The sequence below is a fragment of the Brachionichthys hirsutus genome, chromosome 1, assembly GCF_040956055.1.
Source record: "Brachionichthys hirsutus isolate HB-005 chromosome 1, CSIRO-AGI_Bhir_v1, whole genome shotgun sequence".
In the NCBI taxonomy this organism is placed as follows: domain Eukaryota; kingdom Metazoa; phylum Chordata; class Actinopteri; order Lophiiformes; family Brachionichthyidae; genus Brachionichthys; species Brachionichthys hirsutus.
In genome coordinates this window covers 3,357,512-3,383,927 of record NC_090897.1, presented here as the reverse complement: position 1 = coordinate 3,383,927, position 26,416 = coordinate 3,357,512, and the positions used below count along the sequence as shown (strand labels likewise).

At 46.5% G+C, this 26,416-nt stretch overlaps 3 protein-coding genes across 3 annotated transcripts; 1 reads left to right on the top strand and 2 right to left on the bottom strand.

The window, feature by feature from the left end:
- Window positions 1-211: 211 nt before the first annotated feature.
- On the top strand, window positions 212-6,499 carry LOC137897859 (transmembrane protein 255B-like). The gene is made up of 9 exons (XM_068741909.1): window positions 212-275; window positions 619-761; window positions 828-890; window positions 4,474-4,563; window positions 4,925-5,005; window positions 5,330-5,415; window positions 5,616-5,775; window positions 5,998-6,147; window positions 6,251-6,499. Exons 1-9 carry the CDS (start codon window positions 212-214, stop codon window positions 6,497-6,499), a joined length of 1,086 nt encoding a protein of 361 aa, XP_068598010.1.
- Window positions 6,500-7,945: 1,446 nt separating this feature from the next.
- Window positions 7,946-17,824, bottom strand: gas6 (growth arrest-specific 6). The gene is made up of 15 exons (XM_068754870.1): window positions 17,702-17,824; window positions 17,288-17,448; window positions 15,155-15,179; window positions 14,990-15,052; window positions 13,313-13,435; window positions 12,499-12,618; window positions 12,292-12,414; window positions 11,244-11,365; window positions 11,007-11,125; window positions 10,735-10,924; window positions 10,495-10,659; window positions 10,216-10,384; window positions 9,925-10,064; window positions 9,639-9,840; window positions 7,946-9,484 (listed from the first exon to the last, which is right to left on the bottom strand). Exons 1-15 carry the CDS (start codon window positions 17,775-17,777, stop codon window positions 9,333-9,335), a joined length of 1,950 nt encoding a protein of 649 aa, XP_068610971.1. The 5' UTR covers window positions 17,778-17,824; the 3' UTR covers window positions 7,946-9,332.
- Window positions 17,825-20,525: 2,701 nt separating this feature from the next.
- Window positions 20,526-25,920, bottom strand: pros1 (protein S). The gene is made up of 14 exons (XM_068740955.1): window positions 25,851-25,920; window positions 25,241-25,398; window positions 24,964-24,988; window positions 24,791-24,874; window positions 24,577-24,699; window positions 24,262-24,387; window positions 23,256-23,384; window positions 22,924-23,164; window positions 22,615-22,801; window positions 22,351-22,515; window positions 21,769-21,937; window positions 21,543-21,679; window positions 21,224-21,452; window positions 20,526-20,713 (listed from the first exon to the last, which is right to left on the bottom strand). The coding sequence occupies exons 1-14, from the start codon at window positions 25,918-25,920 to the stop codon at window positions 20,526-20,528; spliced, it is 2,031 nt and encodes a 676-aa protein (XP_068597056.1).
- Window positions 25,921-26,416: the final 496 nt, after the last annotated feature.

The window sequence follows — 26,416 nt, the reverse complement described above, 5'->3', positions numbered from 1 at the left end:
CACTGTAATTTAAACATTTAATAATTGATCGCTGAGCCGAATGGAAGGAGGAGCTGATGCTCTCTCTCTCTCTCTCTCTCTCTCCCTCTCTCGGACACCTGTAAAACTGTGTGAACTTCGTTCGCGCTCCGTGGAGGATGAGGACTCTGATCTGAATCAACGGGAATCTCCTTTTCCATTTCAAAACTCTTTTTTTTCCCGGACTGACAAAATGCAGCAACTTGAAACGCAGCACGTGTCCCAACAAACAACAACAGAAATACTGGATCCAGCAGGTAAATAAAAATACTAAAATTGAATCTAACAACACATTTTTATGTTTATCTACAAATCAAAATAAGATATCAGACAAATGTAAAAAAAAAAGTTCAACATTATTGAATTCAATGTTGTCATACATTTAAAATCCCAAATTTAGGATTATTTGGACAAAACTAAAACTGTATCTGTGAGAACAGGATTAAGAATAGGATTAAACAGAGATGGAGGTATGTGAGCTCCACACACAATAATAAGAGGAGTTCATGTCTAATATGTGGATCTCAACGTTAGGGATCAGAATAGCGTTCCAGATGAATAGCATCAGCAGTCTTGCAGTTCTTGCCTCTTCTTCCTCAGTTCAGTACCTGCGTCGGAGGAAATCGGCCCTGTGGGTGACCGTAGCCCTGCTGGCTCTGTCTCTGGTGGTTCTGACTGTCGGCCTCGTTTCTGCGACTCGCACTGACAACGTACCTGTGGCTGGATATTACCCCGGCATCACCGTGAGTCCCACCGCGGTTGTTATTCTTGGTGTGTTGCAGCTTGTTTCCTCTTTTATGTGCTTTCAGCTGAGTTTCGGAGCTTTCCTGGGAATAGTCGGCATCCATCTGGTGGAAAACCGTCGGCCCATGGTGAGTCTTGCTCTGACGCTCATGTTATTGCTGCAGGACGTTTAGGAATCACATTATAGCATTGATCCGTATTGTTCTCGCTCTCTCTCAAGGTGACTTGTGTCTATATTCGCCTTCTGAAAATGTGGTTTATTCCCAGAAACGTTCCAAAGAGACGTTCCAAATTCACTCCAACTGTTTTATGGGAAATTTCTCTATTATGAGCGAGAAGCAAATCGGATTACCGGATCTCGCTCCTCGTACACGACCGGCGGTGTGGTCGGAGGAAGCCGACGTCATTGGCTCTTGATTTCAGAGACAAGAGGGGGGGGGGGGGGGGGGGATTAAATTTGTATTGGTCAGTTGCTTTATGGCAGACAGGGACGTGGCTATTGTGTCCTCCTCAGAGCTGCTGTTGGCCAAGCAGACGGTTCAGTAGATTCTACTTTACCGACTTCTCTTGAAACGAAAGCGAGGACGTCTTCTGATTGCTTCAGTCGGTTCAGATGATTGACCGACGAGCGCCGTTTGAAATGACAATTGCAACGCTACAACTTTGGTGTCGGTGAAAAGTTTTCCTCGATGTCAATCAAAGTAACATCAGTTTCAAATCCGCAGCAGGCGAAAACCCAGCCTGGTGTAAAGAACAGAACACCGGTGACACCAGATTGTGAGTTTTACCGGCCAAAAACAAAGCAGCAGCGACTCACATGAGAGGTCTTACTCTAATCTCACTTTTTATCCACCGGACACTTTCCATTTCAAGAATTATAAACTGACTGCTGCATATTTTACAGTAAAAAAAAAAAAAAAAAAAGAAAAGCAATAAAAAAACAAGTCCTTACAGCCCAAACCCGGCAGCGTTTGTTTTCGGAGACGGCATGAGAGACATCCGGACAGACTTTGCGGTCTTGTTAGTGCGATGGTGAAGATGAAGCACGCTCCGTTGGTTCCATAGTTCACTGGGATGCCTTGTGAATTTTTCATGTGGCATCCTGGCTGACACAGACCCTGCCCATGAGCTAACATAATAAATCACGTATAATAACGCAGAGATGAGGACGGGCTTCAGTTTATATTGGCCGATTCTTAAAGTGCTCCCCGTTCTGCGCTTTAACATTTAATGGCGGCCTCGCTGGCGCTGCCGACGTCGGTCCACGCGTCTCCGATGGGACACGTGTGGCACAATATTCTCTTCACTCAGGTGTCCCATTTCCTCCATTGCTGCAACACGAGCGGCTACCTGTGCCACATGGACACCTGACACCTGAGGATGCTTATCTTACTTCCTGGTTCTTGCAGCGTTTTGCTCCTCAAGCCGAATACAAGAAGAAGTTATTTTCTGATATGGACTTTGAGTATTTAAAAGAAAACACGTGTTGCTTATTTTTTTGCTGACAAAAAAAAACAACTGATTGATTCTATGATAAAAGCATTTCTACACCTTTCGTCACTGCGAAAGATTATTTGTTGGTTGGTTGGTTGGTCAGAAGGCTAACAGAAACTACGTTAAAGGTTCATAAGACCTCTAAAAAAGGACCTTAGCTCGTAGCTAGTTGTGAGTTTACCCCATTAGGTTTCTCAGGTCATGTGACTTGCCAGCTACTCAAAAAACAGGATTTTCAATGTGCCGGTGAAACTTTTATCCACAGACGCTCCTCCGAAATGAGACGTTTTCTGCTCCACTGACGTTTCCTGCCACTTCATTTATTTATTCTCATCGTATCGTCCAAAATGCTTAAAGAGATTCTGAAGAATGAACTCTGACCTGCTTCTACCCCTCCTCTCCTAAACCGAGCTTCACTGCCCCGATGATCTGAGGGGTTCCTTTACGACTACATGCTGGATGGATGGATGGATGGAGGGATGGAGGGATGGAGGGATGGATGGGGCGATGCTACAGTGTTCCCCTGTATCCGACGGCCTGCCATGGTTCAGGTCACCTTGCAGCTCGGAGAGCAGAGCCTCTTAGAGGGCCGTATTTTACAGAACGAGTTCTTATTACCGGTGTGTCCGGCTGTGGTCATGATTGGTCTCTGGACCACTGAGCAGGGGAAGAAGACCTTGCAGCAATCAGCAACTTTAGGTACATGCCCTGAGTTTCTTCACTGACCCCCCCCCCCCATAAAAATCCCTGTGTCCGCATCGGTTTTCCGTCTGCTTTTCTGCTCTCAAAATTGGCTGTAATCAACATTTCTCATGATACAAATATACAATGAGGATATGACATCTGAAAGAGATGCTTTTGAATATATTTAAAATTCACCTGATGGGAAATTACAGATGTAATATCTGCAAAATTGGCATAGCAGCTTTGTACCGTTTGCATTTTATAATGCTTTTAAAGCTAAATTACTTTTGACTTCTGTGTTTTTAATTGATTTTTGAATAAATTCTAAAACAGACTTGATTTACAGATTTAATTGTGTAAATGTGTGTGACTCTGCCTCAGTAAACTGAGAGGGGATCAAACGATGCGTGTTGAGGTGCTTTATGTGCCGGCAGCCGGCGCAAAGATAAGGTGAAGTAATGCGTTTGTCCGGCTCCATTCTCCGTGCTGCTGGCCTCATCTCCCGCTTCCAGCCCATAAACGTAGAACCATTTAAACCGCTAATGAAGCGCAGCGTCTGGGCTGGTAGATAAAACCCCCCAGGGGGGGGGGGAGCTCATTTTCTCAGCTCTCTGTGTTTAAGACCATTCCATTTAAAACCACCTTTAATATCAGTTTTCATCACAACCGCCACTCTTATGTGTACTGATAGATATTTCACACATGGCTCCCAAAGTTCCAGACTCCCGGGGGGGTCCATTTTTAACTAAACCAATTATTTCTTCACTGGACTCTTTTGAAATTTAATATGCCATATTAAATAACACAGGACCTACAGTTAGTTTATTTATATTGTGGCGGCATGATGTGGATTTTGATATGAAACCTTATTTATATATATCAGGTCTATTACCGACCCCCCCATAATCCAGAGTGAGGATGGGGATCCAGAAATGGATTCCCTTTTTCCCTGTCTCTCTGTCACATTTTGTTTCTTTCAATCAAAATGTATTTATTGTTTTTTGTCACAGGGTCTCCAAACAGGTCAAGAAGCAATCTGATATTTGTCTCCTAAATGATCCACGCTGTTACACTTGAAGGTTTGAAGAAGAACAAATCTATGATGGAAACTATAGCCTCTCCTTAGGTTCATGGCTTTATGGGAGTGACTGTTACGTATGCGATAGATGGAGGAGATGGAGGAGGAGGTGGTGTGAGTTTAATCTCCTGCTTCAGTGCAGCAGGTTTGGGCCTGGAGGAGCTCAGGATAAAGGTCATGATCAGAGATCTGTGATCAGACAGCTGGGTCTGCATTTGTGTGTGTGTGTGAGAGTGTGTCTGACTAGGGGAATTAGATTGACCTCAGTGATACAAAAGGTTATGTATATTGTCTCTTTGCCTGTAAATAACCCCCCCCCCCCCCCCCCCCTTCCTTCTGTTTCACTCTTTATTTATTCTAATATTTCTATTTAGTATCTGTTTGTCAGAAAACACATTTTCATCACCGTGCTCCTTGTTTTCTTTTATCTCTTTATCTTCCTTTGTCTCTTCAAGCTCGTGGCAGCAATCATCTTCATCAGCATCGGAGTCGTTGCCTCTTTCTTCAGTGCCATTGTGGACGGCATCATCGCTACCGAGTTCATTGTAAGGATCATTCTTTAATATCGCTGCGCTGTAAAGAGGAAAATGCACAAAGAAAACACAAAACAACACTAAAAAATAATTTATTTTTGCTTTCAAAATTTCCGACCAGACTAAATAATGTCACTTATTGATATGAGGAAGCATTCGTTGAAAATAAATCTGATTAAATGCGTCAAACACTGAAAATTCCTGTGTTATTGAAACAAATATAAATACACAACATTCAGCGTGATTGGCTCAAAAGAAGATGCAATAAAAAGACACTCCATCGTTCTGTCTGTTTCCACCTAACCGTCCTTCATTAATTCATCATGTTTAACCAATCAGTTCCTTCTCTCTCTCCATCGAATCTGTCCATCAGGACATCAGACCCTTGCAGGAGGACATTTGTGACTTTTACCACAGTGGATCAGGCTACGCCTACGACAGCTATTACTCAGAGGTGAATCCCCACAGACAAAAACTGTAACATGTCAGTATCTGGATTGTATAAATACACAAAGAAAGAACATATGGAGTGATAACCTAAATGTAACCGGATCCCACTGGAACGGTTGATTCAAGGTGGATGTTGAGAGACATGCAGGATGAATGATGCGTCAGCTAAAATAAATCACAGTGACATCTATTGGTTAAATATGATTACTGCACCAGAAGCTGCTACTGGTAACTTCCCCCAGGCATATTGATATGGAGAGCGTTTCCCTTTGGAAATGATAACTGAAAATGGTCATTTCTCCGATAACACTCCCCTCTGCCGCTGCAGATGACGTGTCGTTCGTTCGACAAGACATGCAAGCTGAAATTAAGGAGCAACACCTGCTACTGCTGCTACCTGTACAACTGTGAGAAGTAAGACACAGCACAGATCTATTTTTTTACTCCCTTATAATTTTATCAGTGTGTGACAATAAAGTAATAAAATAACAGCGGGGGTGGATGCGGCGAGTGTAAAAACAGAATCCTAGATTATTCATTTGAGCTCCTTCCGTATTTTAATTTAACAAGCTTTGTGAATAAATGTTTTTATTTTTTCCTTCCTCCTCCTGCAGCACCGAGCATCACCAGCAGTACTATGAGTTCACCGGGGTCGGCAGCTGCTGGGATGTGATCCACCTGTACCGTCTGCTGTGGGCCTCCGTGGTGCTCAACATCGTCGGCTTGTTCCTGGGAATCATCGCCGCTGCCATCATCGGAGCGTACAAAGATATGGTGAGCGCTATTCCAAAAACGTTCCCACGCAAAAAAAGAGGAAAACCCGACACCGCATCCTGATCTGATAGGGCAGAATGTTCCAATTACATATCCCCATGTTTGAATGGTCTTAGTATTCCTGCCTTACATTAAATAGCACTTACTGTGATGTAATGATTTCTTTGTCTCATCTCATCCAAAGCATTTTTTAACGTTTTATTTTTCTTCTTTTCCTTGCAGCAGAAGCCAATGGCTGCGCAGGTGACGCACAGCCCCACACCAACACCCCACATCCTCTACAACCCGAACCAGCACATGCTGTCCTACACCGGCTTCTGTCCTTCTGGACAGGCGCTGCCCGCCTACCCCAACTATCCGATACCCATGCAGGTGAGGGGGGGGGGGGGGGGGGGCAGAACCATCAATAGGAACACTGATAAAAACTCACAGGTGTGAATGATTTCATTCACACAGCTCCTCTACTCTCCCACAGCATAACAACAGCTACCAGACTCCTGCGACCCCCCAGGTAATCGCAGAGGGAGGCCCCACGTCCAACTCCACGCAAGCGTCTGAGGAGAACCAGAACCAGAACCAGCAGCCGCCTCTGGTTCCGGCCCAGCCACCGCCACAGGGAACGACCCAGGAACCAGGAGGCTACATGATGACGCCCAATGCTCCTCCCATCCTCTTTGGCTCCACCTACAGCCCCTACGAGAAACCCCCACCTTATGCCTGCTGAACGATCAGTTCAAAGTTCGTGTGCGACGGGTAACACTCGAGTTTCATGGCTCCTCGGGCCTGATGAGGAGGAGGTGCCTCATGTGGTCGGTTTGTGAAGACAGGAAATATAGCTCAACTATTTACTGTAGTGCTACATGTGTGTTTCCTGTGTATCATCAAAGGAAGCATGTTTGTGAAATATACCATATATACAGTTTCTTGCTGAGAGTTCATTAGCTGGGTCACTGAACTCACCACAGGACTGACAGCTGGGGAAACAGCTTGGCTGCAGAGAACAGAAATAAAATCCACCTATCAGCATGTTTAAAGCTAATAAAGGAAAATATTATATCTTATTCCATCTAACTGCCCAACTCCTCAAAAACAAAGAATGTAAAAAATGCAAATTCCCCGCAGGAAGTTATTCTTCCTGTCACTCCCAGCGAGAGAGAGAGAAAAGCCCAATACAAAATGTCTTGTTGTTTGGGTTAAATTCTAAAGAGTCATCAGATGCTTCATTTATAGCTGTGGACTTTACTGTGACTGGATTGCTGTTTCTGTCCTAAATTGTGAATTGCAGGTTGTATTTATATTTGTCTGTAACTGATCTACAAGCAAATAAAAGGGCTTTATTTAAATGTTATTATATAATAATCACACTGATGATACTGTTTTATGTGAGAATTATTTCAATATGCACTGTAAAAGTTGAAAAACTCATATATATTATTGAAGATGCATGTTAGTTGAATTAAAGAGAAATCTTAAAGATTTATAAAATTAAATTAAAATGTAGATAAAGGGCATAAACGAAAACCCCCATTCTCATCTTGTGAAATTATTTGCTTGTTTGAGGAGATGTTTTCTGCAACTCTTTTGCTTGTACTCCCTGTTAGCTTAGCTCAGCGCAGCTCAGGACAGGCTGAAAATGGATAACATATTTGTCTGGCAATGTCATAAAATTTGTTACAAAAGCTACGAAAACAGAGTTTAGGTTTTTCCTTAACTTACAGTGCACAAATAAAAAATAAATTGAAAATACAATTTTACTTTGTGATACAACTGCTTTTATTTGGGTTATTTTTAAATATGATTTTCACTTTTGAGGGAAGTTATAACACGAAAGGCACACTTCTCTCAGCATTGTACACATACTGGCAGTTAAAGTGAAAAATAAAACTTAATGTTCAGCACAAGACACATCATTTAAAAACAAACAAATAATAACTTGTCAACCTCTATATTCTGGCATTCACTCCTCGGAAAACTAGAAAACGATATAGAGCAAGGGGAATTAAAATAACACTGGATCCCTTTTTTGCATTCAGTCACACTGCTCCCACGACATTCTTTGTGTTTTCATGTGCCTACTAAAATAAAAAACAAATTCAAAAACAGTCCATAAGGATTTTTCTACCCTGACTATTGCGCTCAGTCTCCCATTTCCTGTTTATTTGCTGCTTAATTCTTTTTTTTTTTTTTTTTTTGAGACTATCAACTATTTCATTTTGGATCAACTTTAATATGCAGAAAATGTCAGTGAGCATAAGTTAGTGCTTGTTTTTTGTCTTCTATAAAGCATTGTACAGTCACTTTATTTACATATTCAGTATATTACAGCGCACCGTTTCTCCTCTCAGTAGCTTGTGACGTGCGTTCACTGCAGGGCTCACTCAGGCCTCTTCTTGTCTCTGTGCTTTTGGATCAAATCTATCACAGGTTCTCTTAATAAGGTCGCTGAAGGTCTATTTATCCTGTCCTTTTCTTTTTCTATATTTAACACTTCTAGCTCTTGTTTTCTTCGGTAAAGTAATGGACAATACCCAAGGAGGTGTCAATTATCAATAATTAATTACCGATGGTGGAGACCTCATCTCTTATTTAAACAATAGAATCAAGAACAATGTCTTTGTCGAGCCATAAATCCCTGATGACACTTAAGGGTTGGACTAAAACCCTGAAACGATCATTAACATCCCAATGAACTTCCTGCTGGACTGACACACTCGCGATTACGGTATATAGATAGTAACCATAGTTACGCCTTGGCAACAGGACCTATTGCTCGACTGCACAGCTGACAGGAGCCCAGTGGCTCAGGTATGAGCTAGAAAGCTAAAGTTAAGCTAGCAAGCTTTCAATGTGTCTATGCAGTCAAGACACTGTTCCCAAATCAAAGTCAAAGCGGTGTGTCGAACGGTTATGGGTTAGGGTTAGGGTTAGGGTATGTAACCTAACCTAGGGTAACGGTATGTGACTGTAAAGCATCAGAGGGTCGGCTGCTTGCACCTCTGTGTTACAGTCGCCATCTGGTGGCCATGGCGTTACCGGATGTAAGGAGCGTGACCAGCTCTCTCGGCTGACTCGCTGCTGTAAAGAGACAGTTAGCCCACCGTTTCAGGCACCCCTGCACTTACATGCACAGGATGCCGGGTGTAGTGGGCCGACCCAAGACCGGCTACGAGTCCACCGATCTCGACGCAGACCCCCCGTGTGCTCTAGTGGCCTGACGAGAGGTGCGATACACGGGCAGTGTTTGAGGCCATGTTTGTGAAACACTCATTCCCATATAACTACTACCTTGTTTAGAAGCTGCTCGTTGGCTAACGACCTTAAAGAGTCATGAGAAGATGGTGAGATTCCCTGCACTTGCCTTTGGGCAGCAGCACCGTCCCAGTAAAAGGACTGGCTGATCCTGGGCTAAGGCTCCAAACTGCATCTTGATGACTGGTACAGTTTAGGTTTTTTTTTCTTGAACATTTCCCCAATGGCCAAAGCTTTTATAAATATATCGGAAACCATTCCCTCCGCCTGAATGAACTGCTTTTGGATCAGTTTTATAAATGCTCTGCTCACTGGAGAGAGTCCAGCAGGGGGCATGAGTGTGAGCGGATGTCGTTGTGTTTGTGGACGGCGTGGTCCAAATCCAGGGACTGTCCATTAACCCGGACGTCCATGCAGCCGCTGTAGGACGCCGACACCAGCGTGGACACCAGTGGAACATCTGAGTGAAAGAAATGACGAGACGAGACTGTGTCAGAGTTCTCGCTGCGGCCGAATGCTGCGTATTTAAGCAGAATTAGCACGTCTGTTGAATCTCCGTGACACTCGGCAAGTAAACATGAGCAAGAGAAATGTTCCTGTGGGCGTGTCCTCACCGGGAAGGCCTCCGATGAAGGTGCTCGATTGTGACGGGACGTCGACTGGAGTCTCGACCTCTTCGCTACGTCCAGGCTGGCCATCGGTTAGCAGCAGGGTTCGGTTGCCTGAGACCGTCACCCGGATCTCGTGAGGCTCGCCATCACACAGGGGGGCGGGGGAGCTGGCGATGACGACATCCCCTACAGATACCAGAACAAACTGAAGACATCAAAAAACAAAAAGTCAGGTTTGTTTGGGAAGTCATGGTTTACAAAGACAATTTTGAGATTTAAAAGCGCTCACATCTCGCCATTCGTCCGCGCCGGGATGATAGTGGGACAGGGCAATGGAGAAAGGGACTTTGTCCTGGTGGACAAGTGCAAACAACACTCCGATTGCCGACGTGGGACGCAGGGTCAAGTGGACGCTCAGGTTCTCCCATCCTGAGGTGTGGAGAAAAGAAAGTGAAAGAGCTGCTGGTCGTGAACTTTATGGACAAATAAAGCGAAGACAATGTTGACGAAAGCGGAGGCGACGATGGGAGCCGTTTAACGTTCACATAAACCCAAACCCGACTCCGTAAATGCACGCTACCGTAGCTGATGTTGAACAGGGCGAAGCCCGAGCCGGGGTAGTACGCGCCGGGGTCCTCGTTGCTGAAGCACTGCATGTTGTCGTTGGACCGGATGGTTTCTTGTATGGATGTATCTTCACCCGTTAGCCACTTCCACTCCTTCAGGCAGCCATCCAAGCGTGGGTTCACCTACACCACAGTAGAACAGCGTAGAAATATGGAAGTAGAAACCCCCCCCCCCCACACACACACACACACACACACAAGTGATCAAAGACAAAGCACCAGCACACACAAACCTGATTAACCAGGCCTTCCTCCTTGAAGGGGACGCCGCCCACGGTGAGGTTCAGCTCATGCATGCCCTTCTTCAGCGTAAACAGGTCGCCGTTTACCGCTATTTTCATGATGGCCTCTCTGTCGATCTTAATCACCAGACTCCGCCCCTGCTCCTCCACGGAGATCTGAGAAGAGGTGCAGATAATTAAGGGGTTCCCACGGTAACGCCAACGCAGACGGTTCATCTCGTGACATCGGACCTTTCTCCACTGGCCGTCATTGACGATGGGTCCGCTGCTGGTGACCCTGCTGACGGAGCCGTACTTCAGCTGCAGCTCCAGCTTCCCATGATGCATTGCCAGCACAATCCAGGAGCTGCTCAGGTGGCCTCCGGCGAAGAAGATAACGCCGTCGGGATCGTAGGTGCGGAAGTCGAATTCCGCTGAAAAGCTGAGGGACGGGAAGGAACGATCATTAACACGATGAAACATTTCATAATTTAAATAATGTCCTGTTTATACTCGGCGCTGACCCGGTTTGAATCCTCCTGCGGAAACGCAGCCTCACCACCGGCACCCCGCTGAACATGCGGCCCAGGTAGAGGGAACGGGAATTCTTCTTCAGAGGCGGCGACATGCAGGGAGTTAAAGGCTGTGAAAGATGACGCACACCGCTTAACGATTATTACCGATTCAGATCCGGAACGTAGCTTTCGTTTAACGACTATAAAACTGCGTAATGATATTCTCCCACGGTCGATGCATTTCACCTTACAGCTCCGGAGGTCCAGGCCCAGCTTCGTGCCCCGGCGGCCGTCGCAGAAGCAACGGAAACTCCCCGGAGTGTTCAGACACTCCTCTGCGCACACGCCTGCCTCACACTCATCCACATCTGGACAGGTAACAGAGACCGGCGTGAAGATTAAAGAGAAGAAGAAACGACAGTCAGGAGTTTCAGAGAGTCCCGAGGAAAGTCACTGGAGGGCAAAGTTGAACTTTAAGAAAAAACATTAGTCCTTCCAAGCATGAAAGAAATTCCCGGATGTAAACTGTTCGACGTATCAGAAAACGAAAACAACACTTAAGCCAAGAGGGCTTTGACGTTCCCTCTGCTCTGTATATGACCCTACATGGCCAGGAGACGGTGGGCTATTCAATCTCAGGGACGATGTTGACATTTGCTTTCTACTGCGGAGTAAAACGAGGAACACGAGCGATTCACGACTTTGGTTTGGCTGTGAATTTTTATTTCACAATATTTTTTGCGCCCTGATGCTTTTCGGTTTTTAATCTTAATTGCGTTATCTTATTAAACGCAGAGGCAGCATCTCTTCTGGCCTCGGCTGAACTTTGGGCAGACAGCTGATGCCTCAAGCGGCAAACGGGAGATTAAACTTGTATGACATTCAGTATATTATTATGTTATTAACCACGACCGTATGATAGTTTGGCTTGATGACGCCATCAGCTGGTTTCATGTTTTAGCTTAAGACGTATGGACATTAATACTTCTGTAACCCACGAAAGTGTGGTGTGTCATTTTTCTGCAGACTTACAATCTTATTTTAGCTTTCTCAACTGGCCTTGCTTCTTTTCTTTTCTGTCTTTTTTTACTTTTTCCTGCCTTGAACTATTTGAAATCAAAATTATTAGAATTATTTACCATGCAAACGTGACCTCTTACCTACTTGTACAAAATGTCTTTGCGTTCCTTTCCTGCCCCCCCTCCCACACACTACATCATCTCGTGAGTGTGTTTGTCCTTGAGGGTGGCCATCTTGTTGTGTGTGTGTGTGTGTGTGTGTGTGTCCCACTTACCCACACAGCTCTTGGTTTCGTTGTCGTAGACGTACCCGACGTTGCACAGGCAATCGTAGCTGCTCTCCTTATTCTCACACCGGGCCGTCCCACACACACCCGGGTCCTCACACTCATCCACATCTGGGAAACAACAAGATACGTTCAGCCCGACTGCTTTTCCACACGGACACCAACGCCATGCCCCGCTACGCTGTGTGGGCTTACCCTTACACAGGTGGCGTCCTACCAACTTGTATCCTTGGCGACATGAGCAGCGGTAGCTGCCCATAGTGTTGTTGCACATGTGGTCACACCCTCCATTTCCCTTGCTGCACTCGTTGACATCTGCAAACAGGAAGGTGGCACGGTCAGCATCGTCACGCGTGCGCATCGCCGGGTCGGTGGGCTGGAGAAACACTCTGAAGGAGCGCCCCGGCCTGAAGTCCAATACGTTCAGACAATGTTGAACGCCTCACGAAGAACTGACAGGCTTCTTCACCAAGGCGGAGAGTCGAGGAGGAGCGCGGTCGTCAAGTGGAAAAGAGTCAGACCCAGTCGAACCGAATCCGTTTTGGTTTCCTCTCACAGTAAGGTGGGAGGATGAGTCACAGTGGAAATGTGTGGAATAGTGGCTCACGCCATAAATCAGAGTGCAATAGCGGTTTCCTCTCCCTCTGCCTGTATAAATCCTGCAGGCTTTCCCAGTTAGTGCTAAAAACCGACTTGTTTTTTTGTTTTTTACAGTGTACAACCGTCGGTCTAACGTTAACTTTATTGCGCGTATGCAGCCGCTTTGACCTCTGATAAGACCCAGAGTCTCTGTAGATGTGGTTCACATTGATCTGACTCACACGTCATCATCATCAATACGCAGCAGCAGCACCTAAGATCAATACAAATATTAGAACGACCTGGCTTCCATGCATCTTCCAAGGTCACAGTTAGTAAATGCGTCAACTCGACAGACGTCGAATCCGACACTGAATGACGGTGCGAAGGTTTGACCTCTGCGACCTCAGTCGCGGCGTGACGACCGTACCTCGCTCACAGCTCGCGCCGTCCCAGCCTGTAAAGCAGTGGCAGAGGAAGTCGCCCTTTTTGTCCTCGCATCGCACCGTACCTCCGGCGTTACAGGGAGATGGAGAGCATTGGTCTGGAATATCTTGTGGTTGAGAAAACGGAGACAGACACAAAGAAAGAAGATTTAAAAAAATGAGTCGGTACGAACAGGATGCGTACGATGAGCGCAGCGGTAAACTGACGCCAGACAGAGGAAGGGCAAATCCCAAGCTCTGCATATCAGGAGTTCAATATACAGTATATATATATATATATATTTTATGCTGACTAAGCACTCCTTCCAAAGATACCCTGATTACTTCCTCCTCGGGGAAAGTGCCTGTCCCCAGACTCTCAAAAAAACAAGCTCAAATGGAAATTCAACAGTCGGCTAAAGGTTCCGTTTTTACGTTCGATAGTTTCCCTTCTCTCTTTCATCTAACCGAGGACACGCGCCAAGCTTTTCTCTCCACACATCCCGTTTCCCTTTCCTAGCAGTGGAGTTTGAAATCGACATGCCCAGACTTGTTGTGCAGACGGAGAGGGATAGCGAAGGGAGAACGGCGAGAGATAAGATCAGTCATAAAGGCACATTTCAAAGTAGTAAAAAAAGAAAATTCACTCCCACAACTGCATTTTTAACACTATTGTAAAATGAATTGGTGACACATCCTTAATTTGTAAGAGATTTGTGAACACTGGCAGACATTTACGGATAAACTTCTCGTTTTATCAGATTACAAGTTTATTTTCTGAATTTTAGTAAAAGTAACTTGTGCTCAACTCTCCCTGTGATTCCCAAAAATAAATCATGAGTTATGGAAAAACAAAAATGCTTTAAAAAGGGAAAGAGCCGCAGGATTAATTGAACTCCTAACTTTATTCGTCCGTGTCCTTACTGTCCTTAAACGTTACATGTTTGCGATATTTCCTGAATGTAGGAAATGCAACATCACGGTCTGCATTGGCGCTGGGGATCGGCAGAGAGAAGCAGTAGGAAGAACAGCTAGCGTGCTGACAGATAAAAAAAAAAAGAAAAAGAGAAGCTGCTGAGCCACAACGCTGCAGCTGAGTCATGGAAACCCCCCCCCCCGCCAGGCTCCTCAGCCAATAGCAGCAAAGCCAGGTTTGTCCTTGTGTCCTGATGCAGCAGAAATCCACTCCACTCGCGTCACTCCTCCATCGAGACTAAAGCGGAGCGTGCGTGTGCGTCGCTCGTCCGGGATCGCGCACATACAGCAACACTCTGTGGGCGGGCGCATCAAAATCTATCTGGCGTTTCGCCACGCTTCCATCGTTTTGTCTTCTCCGGTGCGACGCCGTGCAGCCCAACCCCCCGCGGTGCAAGGCCAGACTTTGAATCGGATGGAAATATTACTTACAGGGTACAAAAACACAGGATGGGTGGGAAAAGAAAACGCAGTTTGTTCAGGTATCGGTCGAGATGAATCGTCATCGACTCCAAAATGAAGTCGGCGCACAAATACTTTTGGATTCAGACGCCAGAATGTCGTCGACTCGTGACCCCGATATGTTCTGAGGGTTTTGTCGTGAATCGACTTTGTAAGTCGGTCCATGTTAAATTACCAGTAAATGTAAACGAGGAGCACAAAGAAGACAATTTCCTCTTGGGTGAGAAGAAATAAAAAAAACTTACTGTGAACACACGTAATCAAATCCTGCTTCTTCTTCTCAGCATCTCCAAACCTCTCTACACAGACTGGAAAGAAAAAAAAAAAGGGGGGGGGGGGGGGGGGGGTGAACTCATAAACCTTAAATCACACAAGCGACACGACACATTTTAGTGAGAATGACAACTTACCTATATACTTGGGATAAAAGTAGTTCTAAAACAGGAAGGAGAGACGTAAACAGAGAAGGGAAAGTAGCGTAAGTGTGTATACAGTCATGTAAACACGAGAAGATGATCCCGTTTAATATCCACTGATGTGGTTTTACTTCATACCTGATCTCGGGTCAGTGAAAAGAAACTCTTAAACATCTGCTAATTCCAGCTCTTTGTCTGTGTTTTCAGCATTCAGATAGAGATTAAACTGGGATTACTCTAATCTGTGTGTGAGCTCTCCCTAATGGGCGCGGCCCATTGCTCAAGGCTGCCTTTGAATTCTCTGCATTCCTGATAGGAGTAGCATCCCTCCCACCTCCCGGCTGCAGAACTCCTCGACACGTAGGTACCGACGGACAGCCCGGCTGGGAAAGCACAGGATAAGGCTAATGATTCCTGAATTCTGGAAAAGGAAACTAACCCGCAGCTAAAAAAAAAAAAAAAAAGACAATTCAGGAAGCAATCTGATGGATTATGAGCTGGCGTAAATGAGAAAGAAAAAAAATGGGGGGGGGGGGGGCAGGAACATGTATAAACAGATTAGTGGAGGTAATGCCCTGAACGAAACACATTTTCACCGCACGCTCGGTCTGGAGCGGTAAACATGGAATGAAATCCAAACACGACCGCTGAGAATTCACCATTTAAGGAGGTTGGTGTGACGGCGTGAACACAAAATGAAGTAAAGAGAGAAAACGTCCAGTTTCCCGTATTCACCAGCAAATCGAAAGTAGACCGGACTACATTACAGCAAAGGAGAAGTCACACAGCTGTCTGCTTGTGTTTAGGTGTGCGTGTAAATAAGGGGGGGGGGGGGGGGGGGTAGCTGCATCTTCGAGGAAATGGCATTTCACAAACTTGATCTTAGTCACTCTGACTCAATGTCTGTCGCTGATATTGTGCAAACCGACGGCGATCAGCGCTCTGGACTTATTGGAGCATGAACACCAGCCAGACAATGATATCAATGGAGTCATGGATGGTTGGATCAATATCAACCTGATAGTAAACAACAACAACAGCTCTGACAACAAAAGCATGATCTGAACCAGTGGTGGAGTTTTGTTTTTGTTTTTATCACGAGGAGCGTCGCTGATTTTTTAAGCCAGAAGTTGTGATATTTGTGCAGCGGAACCTGAACGCAGCCTGAATGGAACCTGAACGCAACCTCAAAGCAACCTGAATGGAACCTGAATGGAACCTGAACGCAACCTGAACGCAACCTGAACGCAACCTGAATGGAACCTGAACGCAACCTGAACGCAACCTGAATGGAACCTGAATGGAACCTCAAAGCAACCTGAATGGAACCTGAATGGAACCTGAACGCAACCTGAACGCAACCTGAACGCAACCTGAATGGAACCTGAAAGCAACCCGAACGCAACCCGAATGGAACCTGAATGCAACCTGAACGCAACCTGAACGGAACCTGAACGCAACCTGAACGGAACCTGAACGCAACCTTGAACGCAACCTGAACGCAACCTGAACGGAACCTGAATGCAACCTGAACGGTACCTGAACGCAACCTTGAACGCAACCTGAACGGAACCTGAACGGAACCTGAATGCAACCTGAATGCAACCTGAACGGAACCTGAACGCAACCTTGAACGCAACCTGAACGGAACCTGAATGCAACCTGAATGCAACCTGAACGGTACCTGAACGCAACCTTGAACGCAACCTGAACGGAACCTGAACGGAACCTGAACGGAACCTGAACGCAACCTTGAACGCAACCTGAACGGAACCTGAATGCAACCTGAATGCAACCTTGAACGCAACCTGAACGCAACCTGAACGGAACCTGAATGCAACCTGAATGCAACCTGAACGGAACCTGAACGCAACCTTGAACGCAACCTGAACGGAACCTGAATGCAACCTGAATGCAACCTGAACGGTACCTGAACGCAACCTTGAACGCAACCTGAACGGAACCTGAACGGAACCTGAACGGAACCTGAACGCAACCTTGAACGCAACCTGAACGGAACCTGAACGGAACCTGAATGCAACCTGAATGGAACCTGAATGGAACCTGAACGCAACCTGAACGCAACCTTGGCAGGAGCCTTCTGGGCTATTATTAGCGCGCACTCACCGTCTCCGGGTCGTTTTCGAACACTTCCCTCGCCTCCTCTTTGGTGCACCTTTCCTCGACACACTCCCTCTCCAAGTGTCCTTGCTTCGTCTCCTCGAACACTTGATTCGCTCTCCTGTGTCTGTTTAGAAACTGGTTCGCCTCTTGGGAAGACAATGAGACTACAAGAAACACGCACACACACGCACACACGCACACACACGCACACACACGCACATACACACACAAATCAGCCAGCAAGCGCAAGAGAAGGTCAACCAGCTGTGAAGTTGGGTAACGTTTTTGGCTGGCAAAAGCGAAAACACTGAGGACAGGTTGCGAAACATTTACTGTTAACAGCACTTCAGGGCCACCGTACTGTTATCATCATTAGCCGCGACTAGCTAGCCACCTAGCATGCGTTTATTTACTTACTGCTGCGGGTCCCGTGGACGGCCAGCAGAACCAGCAGCGTGGCCCACCGGAGGGACCCTGCCGGGATCAGCCGCATTGTTACCCGCAACTGTCAGCGCCGAGCTGGGGGGGTCGGGGGGGGGCTTTCTCCTGTCCCGTCTCCTGCCTTCAAATATCTCCCCCGATCTGTCAATGATCAGAGTTCCCCGCGCGAGCCGAGGCGAGCGGTGGCGCGCGCGCCGCAGGTATTCAGGCACCTTCGACCCTTTTGATGTCTCTTGATGCGGAATCGTCGTCGCGAGCTCAACTGCCGCGTGCGTCTCACGCTGCAGCCACAACTGCGAGCAGCCGTCCTCTCTCTCTCTCCCCCTCTCTCTCTCTCTCTCCCTCCTGGGGGGGCTCAGCCCGTCCCCATTGCAGGGTGCGCTTAATTTTTCGACCCTCCTCTCTCTCTCTCCCTCTCTCTCTCTCTCCCTCCTGGGGGGGCCCAGCCCGTCCCCATTGCAGGGTGCGCTTAATTTTTTCGACCCTCCTCTCTCTCTCTCCCTCTCTCCCTCTCTCCCTCCTGGGGGGGCTCAGCCCGTCCCCATTGCAGGGTGCGCTTAATTTTTCGACCCTCCTCTCTCTCTCTCCCTCTCTCCCTCCTGGGGGGGCTCAGCCCGTCCCTCATTTTTCGACCCTCCTCTCTCTCTCTCTCTCTTGGCTGCACCAAGTCCTCACTTGAAAAGACTTCACGTCTCTGTTGCTGCAGGATGAGGAGGAGGAGGAGGAGGAGGAAGAGCAGCTCGGCAAACGTGTTGGCAGGAGTTGGTGTCGATGCAAACGCCTCTCCCTCGTCCCTCCCTCACCGCCTCCACCGGGGGGGGGGGGCGCCTGAACATCCCATTATCCTGACCTTGACGCCAAGTTGTTTTAAATCTCTCTCTCTCTCTCTCTCTCTCTCTCTCAGTTCATTTCGTTACTTTGTAAAGGCGTAGATCGTAGTGAAGGTCAAAGAGTTCACAGGGCTCCATGTTTCTCTTGCAACACGGTCTCTTTGTTCCTTTACTTCCTACTTCCAACCATAAACATGTCTCTTTCTCTCCATCAGACCGGATGTGTCTCTCCATCTTCAGATCTTAAATGGAACATCTGCTCCAGAAGGCAGTCCCAGAAAGTCTATCATATTTGACACACTTGGCCTTTCAGGATTTTGAGACTTCTACATCATAAGTTTTTATATTTTAATGTCTTTTCTTTTCAGGTTTTGCCAAATGGTGGCGCTAGAGGGACAGGTCAATTATTATTATTATTATTTATGTACTCAACAAAATAAACAAATTCCCTGACACAAAAACTTAGTCAACAATCATTTTCATGAGGCAAATATCTTTGTGGATTTGTTCTATCTCTAATACCTACAAAGAGTCTTGGGACCCTCATCCCTGGAGAGTCCTAGTCGGGTAATACGGCGAGCTCTGTGAGATAGTGTGCATCCGACCCTTCAGGGCTTTGGATTTACAGGGAACTAAAACGGAGCAGCTAATATGGGAGAAATATGATACGAGTTCTGGACAGCTGGCCTTCGTGCGCAGAAACGTTTCGTGCCAGCAGCTCTAGAGTCTTTAGAGAACCGTGCAAGGACGCAGTATAGCTTTAGTTTACTCATCAGTGAACATCATATGAATATCTAATGGTGGAATCAGATCCAGAAATCCAGGATTAAGTCTATTTTAAACCCATACTCTATTTGTCCAAGGATCTTTTAGCTGAATCTCGTGGGACCAAATGTCAATTTTTAAGGCTCCTTTCCTGTTTTCTTTTTTATTATTATTTATTATTCATCAGTCACACGAGTCTAATAAAATTGCACTTTTGACCATTTTGTTCATTGTTTGTCATTGGTGATTATATTTGTTTCAAATATGATTTCAGTATCACTTTAAATCATTTTTTTAATACAAAACTAATAACAACAAGAAGGATTTAAGACACCGATCAGAAAGATTCCAACAGTTAAGAATCAGGAATAAGTACCGGTAAGTGGTGGCAAACGGTAAAGTTTCGCACTGACACGAGGTTGTTTTGATCAATTTTATTATCATAAACACAACACTGGACAACTAAATTTAAATTATGGCGACTAGTAATAGGTACAAGCTGAATTCTGAACGCAGGAGAAGCCAGAAGGCAATGGCATAAATAGACAAGTTCAAGTCTGGGAATGATCAAATGATACGCCGGGCTCATAATCACGACTAAAGTCGGGATCGAGCTGGGAAAGAAGACTGAATACAATTTGATCTTTTCTTCCTCTGTGGTTTTCACCCTCACGCCCAATAACCTTAAGTTACTTTTAAAGAGAAGCGACATGATTTAACAACGGGGGGGGGGGGGGGGGGTGCAGGTGTTCGACAAATCCCGGTAAACAGCGACCGTTTGTTCTTTTTTCTCTCGACACAAACACGACAACGTCCTGCTCCAAATACAGTAAGCTCGAGAGCTCAGCTCATTCCAGGAGTCTGCTGGAAGGCATTAACGGTAATTCATTCGGTACCGCTAGAGCGACGTCATTCCGCCAGCCGGCCTCAGATTAGCTCGCTGGAAGAACAAAAAACACCCCCCCCCCAAAAAAAAAAAAAAGATATTCCCGAAACAGGAAATAGACAAGACAAAGCTTAGAATCAACTCTCGAGGAACGTCAACAGAAACGACTATAACCGTCTACCTCCTCTCCTTTCCCATCATCTCTTCCCTCCCACCTACTCTCTATTTATGAGTCCGAAATAATCCCAAGAAGTGGCCGCTGTGGGATTTCTGACTAAATATCAGGATAGTCACCATGATCCAAGTTTGCTAATGAGGTTCAGTCCATGTGTGGGTGCGGGGCATCGGGGGGACTCTCGGGGGCAGACACGGGGGGGCAGGAATGGGACTTGATGCTGTTATGTTTGGCAAGAGCCTCGTCAAAGTCCAGCTGCCGGTCGTTGATGGAGACGTCCACGCAGCCGTGGTAAAAGGCCGTCACGGGGGTGGCGGGCACTGGGACGCTATCTGAGAGAGGGAACAAAGAAGGGACACACCGAGAATACTTTAATTTAATAAACTCGCTGCTCCTCAAATGTCTCTGAGATGGTATCATCTTGGTGTTTTATTTAAGTGGCAAGGCTCCGGGGTTTATAATGGTGGTCTCAAAATCCAAACGCTTGGTCCAGCGGCGCTTTAGAAAGTTAAAATGTGGAATATATAATCCTGTAACGCACATGATCCTTATCCACACTTTTATGTTTAGTGCTTATCAGTACGTTATACAACATCAGTAAACTTAAAGCTAACTAATCATCAACTTAGCATGCTGACATTAGCATTTAGCTCACAATTTTTTTTTTAAAACAAGAAAATGGTTTGCAAAATTCTGGCAGACATGCTAAATTTAAATTTAAATTTAAAGCCAAAAAAACAAAAACAAAAAAAACAAAGTTCATATTCTCGGGTACGATCATATACAGCTATTTGCTCTTCTGTATCTCCAGAAGAGACGTCTGCACGTCCTGCTTGACTTACCTGGTATCCCACCGATATACGTACTGACGGAGCTCTGCATGGTGGCGTTGAGGCGCCGCAGCGCCTCCTGCAGGGCGTCGGGCTTCATGTAGGCAACAGTGGAGGAATTGCCTGAGATCTGGATATCTGTGGACGTCACACTGAGCTGCACCGACAGCCGGTCGGGATAGCACAACATGAGAGAGTCCAGCGTTGCCACAGAGACGCCATCCAAGAATACTTGCAGGTTCTGGAGCATTGGGGGAAAGCACAGCGCTTGAGTGTGGAAGTGCAGGAATGCACATCTGACGTGTCGGCACGTTTGAATGAATGAACTCACGGCGTCTTCTTGTCCCTTTGTTACAACTGCGACCGACAGCGGGACGGTGCCGTTGGACACGAGAGCAAAGAGGACGCCAGTGCTGCTGGATGGACGTATCTTCATCTTGACATCCACGTTCCAGCTCCCGGATTCACCTGGATAGACACACCCATGCTCGTCGGGAGGACGTGATCAATGGTGGAGCGCCGCCCTTCATCCCGACACCGGAACTTCATTTACTCACTGTAGTCAATGTTGAAATGCGCGAGTCCTGCGCCGGTGAAGAAGGAGCCCCTTTCCACATTCACAAAGCAATGTTTACTCTTGTTGTCCTGGATGATCTCTTTGACCCCCGATGGCCCCTGGTTCATCAGGTTCCAGCCCCGGATGCAGCCGTCAAGGCGGGGGTTGATCTGACAGACAGCATGGAGGCTTTTTTAATTTATTGTTATTTTGCATCTGTGGTGTAAATTTCTTTTTTAATTTATTGTTATTTTGCATCAATTGAGTAATTTAATATTTGGTCTTATTTTTATTTGTATTGTTAAATTTGTATTGTTGAATGTCGATGATTTATGTACGAAGGACTTTCAACAGAAACAAGACCTAAGGGCTTTTTTGAAATGCTCCTCTTAGACAGGATGTTTGACTGTATTTGTACTGTAATACATGCTACTGTGTGACTGTACTTGTACTCTAACATTCAATCTAATAAATATATTCATCATCATCATCATCATCAGGCACAATGGATGAGAGCTGGTCCAGTACAAATCCCCGTGAAACAGCGTTGCCGGAATCCAGCCGCTCCAGACGACCCGCTCACCGGTTTGATGATGTTGTTGGTGCGGTTGGGCAGGCCGGCGATGTAGACCAGCGTCTCCAGTTTCCCGTTCACCGGCGTGAAGAGACTCTCCGGGCTGTTGATGCTCATCACGGCTTCCTTGCTGATCTTCACGCTGATGCTGTTCTCCAGTTCGTCCACAGAGATCTGTTACCAGAGAAGATCCCCCCCCACCAGTGGAACACTACCTCTATGGAATACGGAAGGGAATGGTGGATGGATGGATGGATGGCGGCGCCTTCTTACCACGTGCCACTGGCCGTCATTGACGGCTTTGCCTCCGCTGGTGACCTTGAACGCGTGCGGGTTTTTGAACTGGACTTCGATGCGACCGCCTCGCAGCCCCAGCATGAACCACGAATCCAGGGACGACTGCGCGTACAGCACGACCCCCTCTGGGTCAAACGTGCGGAAGTCAAACTCTGCAGAAAACCTGACAGATGGAAACAGGAAGAAAAATAATCGGATCGTTTTCACGGCGGTATGAAAACAGGTTTGTAAAGGCTGGAAATAGATCCGATCCGGACGCCATCGCAGACACACGGCGGCGCTCACTTTGTGTTCCCCGGCAGGCGGAAACGCAGGAAGATGACGGGAAAGCCTGTGAACTGATCCCCGAGGTAAAGCATCTCAGGGTGTTTGTAGTCGTACAAATCGACACAGACGGGAATGTCTTGACAGTAACGCCCGTCCTCCGCCAAGCGGAGGCCCCGGCGACCGTCGCAGTGACACGTGTAGCCGCCCGCGGTGTTCACGCAAATCCCGTCGCACACGTTCAGCCTGCACTCGTCCACATCTGCAACGACAGGAGAAGAATCCGTGACGGTTCCTTTTCCCCTTTTAGGGCTGCGGGGGCTTTCTGAATAACAGAGACTGGACGACCTCACCATTGCAGCTCCTGGAGGGGAAGTCGTATTTGAAACCGCGGGGGCAGCGGCACTCGTACATCCCCGGCGTGTTGACGCATCGCGCCGGTTCTTCACAGATCCTGGGGAACAACAGGCATTCATCTATGTCTGGAAAACAGCAGATCCAAAGCGACAATGGGCAGATGGTCATGAGATCATTTGTTAATATTATCCCATTAACCCCCCCCCCCCCCCCAAAAAAAACAGGTAACTTTGTGTCTGATGTTCTGTTTGATCTGGTCCTGTTTTTTGTCGATGCTGCTATTTGTGTATTTAATTGCCCCTCAGGGATAAATAAAAGGGTTTTTAAATTTGAATTGAATTTGAATATGGACTTAGTTAAAAGTAAATTTTGGCTGCGTTAAGAAATATGTATGCATTACAATAACTTCCATTCCTTACAATCATTTAATAGCATAGAAATTAATTAATAAGCTAACATGCCGTTTGTTTTCTGTCTCTCTCTCTCTCTCTCTCCTGAACGTAAACTTGCGTGAGTTTCACGCAAGTTTATGTACAAATAAGCACTTCCGCCTCATTCGGAATGTGAACGCGGGACAAGATTGAGAGTATTCACATAATTGGGAATCGACATATCATGCAGGACATATAATGACATCATCTGTGGGGTCCTCTGAATCTAAAAGCGAGGGGAAAAAAAACAAAAAAACAAAGCTAATTTACCAAACTGACTCAGTTCATGTTCGAGAGGACTTTGTCCTCGATAAGCGTTTTGGCACACGCAAAGATAAACACCGAGTGGACTGTCCGTGGGTCAGCTTTAGAAATAACAAACGGTCGGACCCCGAGGGCACCAGCTGGATAGAATAGTTTTTGTTATGAAGGACGCTGAATCTGAATAAAAAAAGAGAAGAAGTTCCCAATAGGAATAATGCAGCATGTGGAAACGGGGGCTGCTATTATAATTATATCGCGAGCCATTATCATTTCACACTCTAGAAACAGAAGAAGAATGAAATCTTACCCACACAGTTGATTTCGTTGGAAGCGAAGTAGCCCTCTTCACACGAGCACTGGAATCCGCCGGGGAAGTTGTTGCAATTCTGGTCACATCCAGCAGGAAATTCAGGATCTGAACACTCGTCGATGTCTGAAGAGTAAAAGAGCATCGCGAAATAACGTTTGTCAGAAGCCAGCGGGAGCTCATCTAATGCTTGAAATCACAAAGGTGCTGCGTGAAAGTCTACGAAAAATAATAAAATCACAATTAAATACCGATCCAGGACGTACAAACCGCGCTTAAACATTTTAAAATCCAAAAGCGTGCGTCTGGGCTCACCATCCTCACAGCGCGACCCCTTCCAGCCGGGCTTGCACACGCACGTGAAGGAAGCCTGGCCGTCCAAACACTTCTGCGAGCCCTCCTTGTAGCATGGATACGGCGCGCACTGGTTACTGATCCCTGCCGCACAACCACAAGATTGCATGTAACACACACACACACACAGGCGTTGACGACCCCCCCCCCCCCCCCCTTTAAAGGAGACCCTCACCATTCACGCAAGTGCGAAGGTCCGATGGGATGGCAGAATCCGAGTGCTGGTTGTTGATGCCGACTCGGTGTGAACCCAGACACGCTGCAACAACGAGATCGGAACAGGATGGTATAGTGCCCCCCCCCAAAAGAAGCCTGGTACCTGAAACACACTGAATACTGCAGACTTACCAACATATTTGGGGTAGAAATATTCCTGGAAAAACAAAACAGGCAAGAGTTTTAATACGATTTTAGAGGCTTTAATCAAACAATTGTGCAAAGTTTCCGTGACATGATAGTGACCGAGTTGTGGTTGAAAATGCGATCAATGAATCAATAAAAAAAAGAGAGAATTGATCACTTCTGCAAGAAAATGTTAGATTTTATTCCCCCCAAAAAGTCCAATGTGAAACCGTTCTGGGGTTTTTCACTCCTCTATAATAATAAATTGTGTTGTGGGACAGACCGTCTCTGGCTGGTTCTCAAAGACCTCCCTGGCCTCCTCCTTGTTGCACAGCTCCTCGATGCACTCCCTCTCCAGGTTGCCCTTCTTGCTCTCCTCAAACAGAGAGTTGGCTCTCCTGTGCCTCCTCAGGAACTGGGAGGCTGCGCTCTGAGTCAAGACTGGGAGACACGCAACAGTCAAACAAATACCCAAAAGTCATCCTGACATTGTAAAAGTCATCTAGAGAGTCAAAGTTAAAAGTCTTTGCATTTTACATTTTACATTTGGAACCTTGGAACAATTGTTTGTCTTCCAATCAGGAATGTGTTTAATTCAGGCCAGGCTGCGTTATAATAACGCATGACTGATCCACGCAGGAATTTCAGGCTGGATGATGCCTTCACGGACAAAAAGTGGACAAATCGAATGACTTTTAGAGGATTGGACCGGGAGAAACGGTTTATTGCGAAACCATTACTTCCCAGAAATAAACCTCCCGGTTGTTGAGCAGCTCTTTGTTTTTAAGGCTTAGAGAGGAGTCGTGACCCCCCCCCCCCCCCTAATCACGGTTTCCGTTTAAATTCATTTTTGTTCACACCACGTAGACCTGAGACCCGCTCGCATTACTCACATCGATCCGCGTCGACGAGCGTCACAACAAACACGAGACAAGCCAGGGACTCTCCAAGTGCGCGTTTCATGGTGGAGCCGTTCTTCCTCCCAGGCCGCCGTTTGGCTCTGATTAAGGACGCAGAAAAAAAAAAACACGTTTTTCTTTCCCGAAAGTGTTTTCGTCGTGGGAGGGGGGGGGGGGGGGGGGGGGGTCAGGGGGGCACGCAGAGGAGAGGAGGGATGTGAGCTTGGATTACCTCACATGCAAACATGTCGCCGCTCCGGGGTGGCCTCATGAATTGAAATGGGTCGACGCGCACTTTGGCGCATTGATTCTTGTCCCGTTGCGCAGCAGGTTTACGCGCAAAGTCAGCCTATATCTGCTTTAGTGTTGGGGGGGGGGGGGATCTCCCACCATCAAACCTGCAACCATGCATGGATTTATCTCATTTAATACCAGGAATAATCGTTAAGAAAAATCTGAAGATGGGGGGGGGGGGGGTAAAGTGATCAATTCATTAAAAAAGTCATCCTTGACTGAAACAAAATCCTTCAGAGACACTGAACTGATCAAGAAAGACGCAG

Bases quoted from the DNA above. Each gene is read 5' to 3' on its own strand.
- LOC137897859 (XM_068741909.1), top strand. From the start codon at position 212: ATGCAGCAACTTGAAACGCAGCACGTGTCCCAACAAACAACAACAGAA. The intron at 4,564-4,924 runs GTAAGGATCATT...TCTGTCCATCAG, and splicing joins TCATCGCTACCGAGTTCATT to GACATCAGACCCTTGCAGGA. The intron at 5,776-5,997 runs GTGAGCGCTATT...TTTTCCTTGCAG, and splicing joins TCGGAGCGTACAAAGATATG to CAGAAGCCAATGGCTGCGCA.
- gas6 (XM_068754870.1), bottom strand. From the start codon at position 17,777: ATGCGGCTGATCCCGGCAGGGTCCCTCCGGTGGGCCACGCTGCTGGTT. The intron at 17,449-17,701 runs GTAAGTAAATAA...TGTTTCTTGTAG, and splicing joins CGTCCACGGGACCCGCAGCA to TCTCATTGTCTTCCCAAGAG. The intron at 10,385-10,494 runs GTTTGTGTGTGC...ACTGTGGTGTAG, and splicing joins AGGAAGGCCTGGTTAATCAG to GTGAACCCACGCTTGGATGG.
- pros1 (XM_068740955.1), bottom strand. From the start codon at position 25,920: ATGAAACGCGCACTTGGAGAGTCCCTGGCTTGTCTCGTGTTTGTTGTG. The intron at 21,453-21,542 runs GTGAGTTCATTC...CCAATGCTCCAG, and splicing joins CAAAGGGACAAGAAGACGCC to AACCTGCAAGTATTCTTGGA. The intron at 20,714-21,223 runs GTAAGTCAAGCA...TCCCTCTCTCAG, and splicing joins GTATATCGGTGGGATACCAG to ATAGCGTCCCAGTGCCCGCC.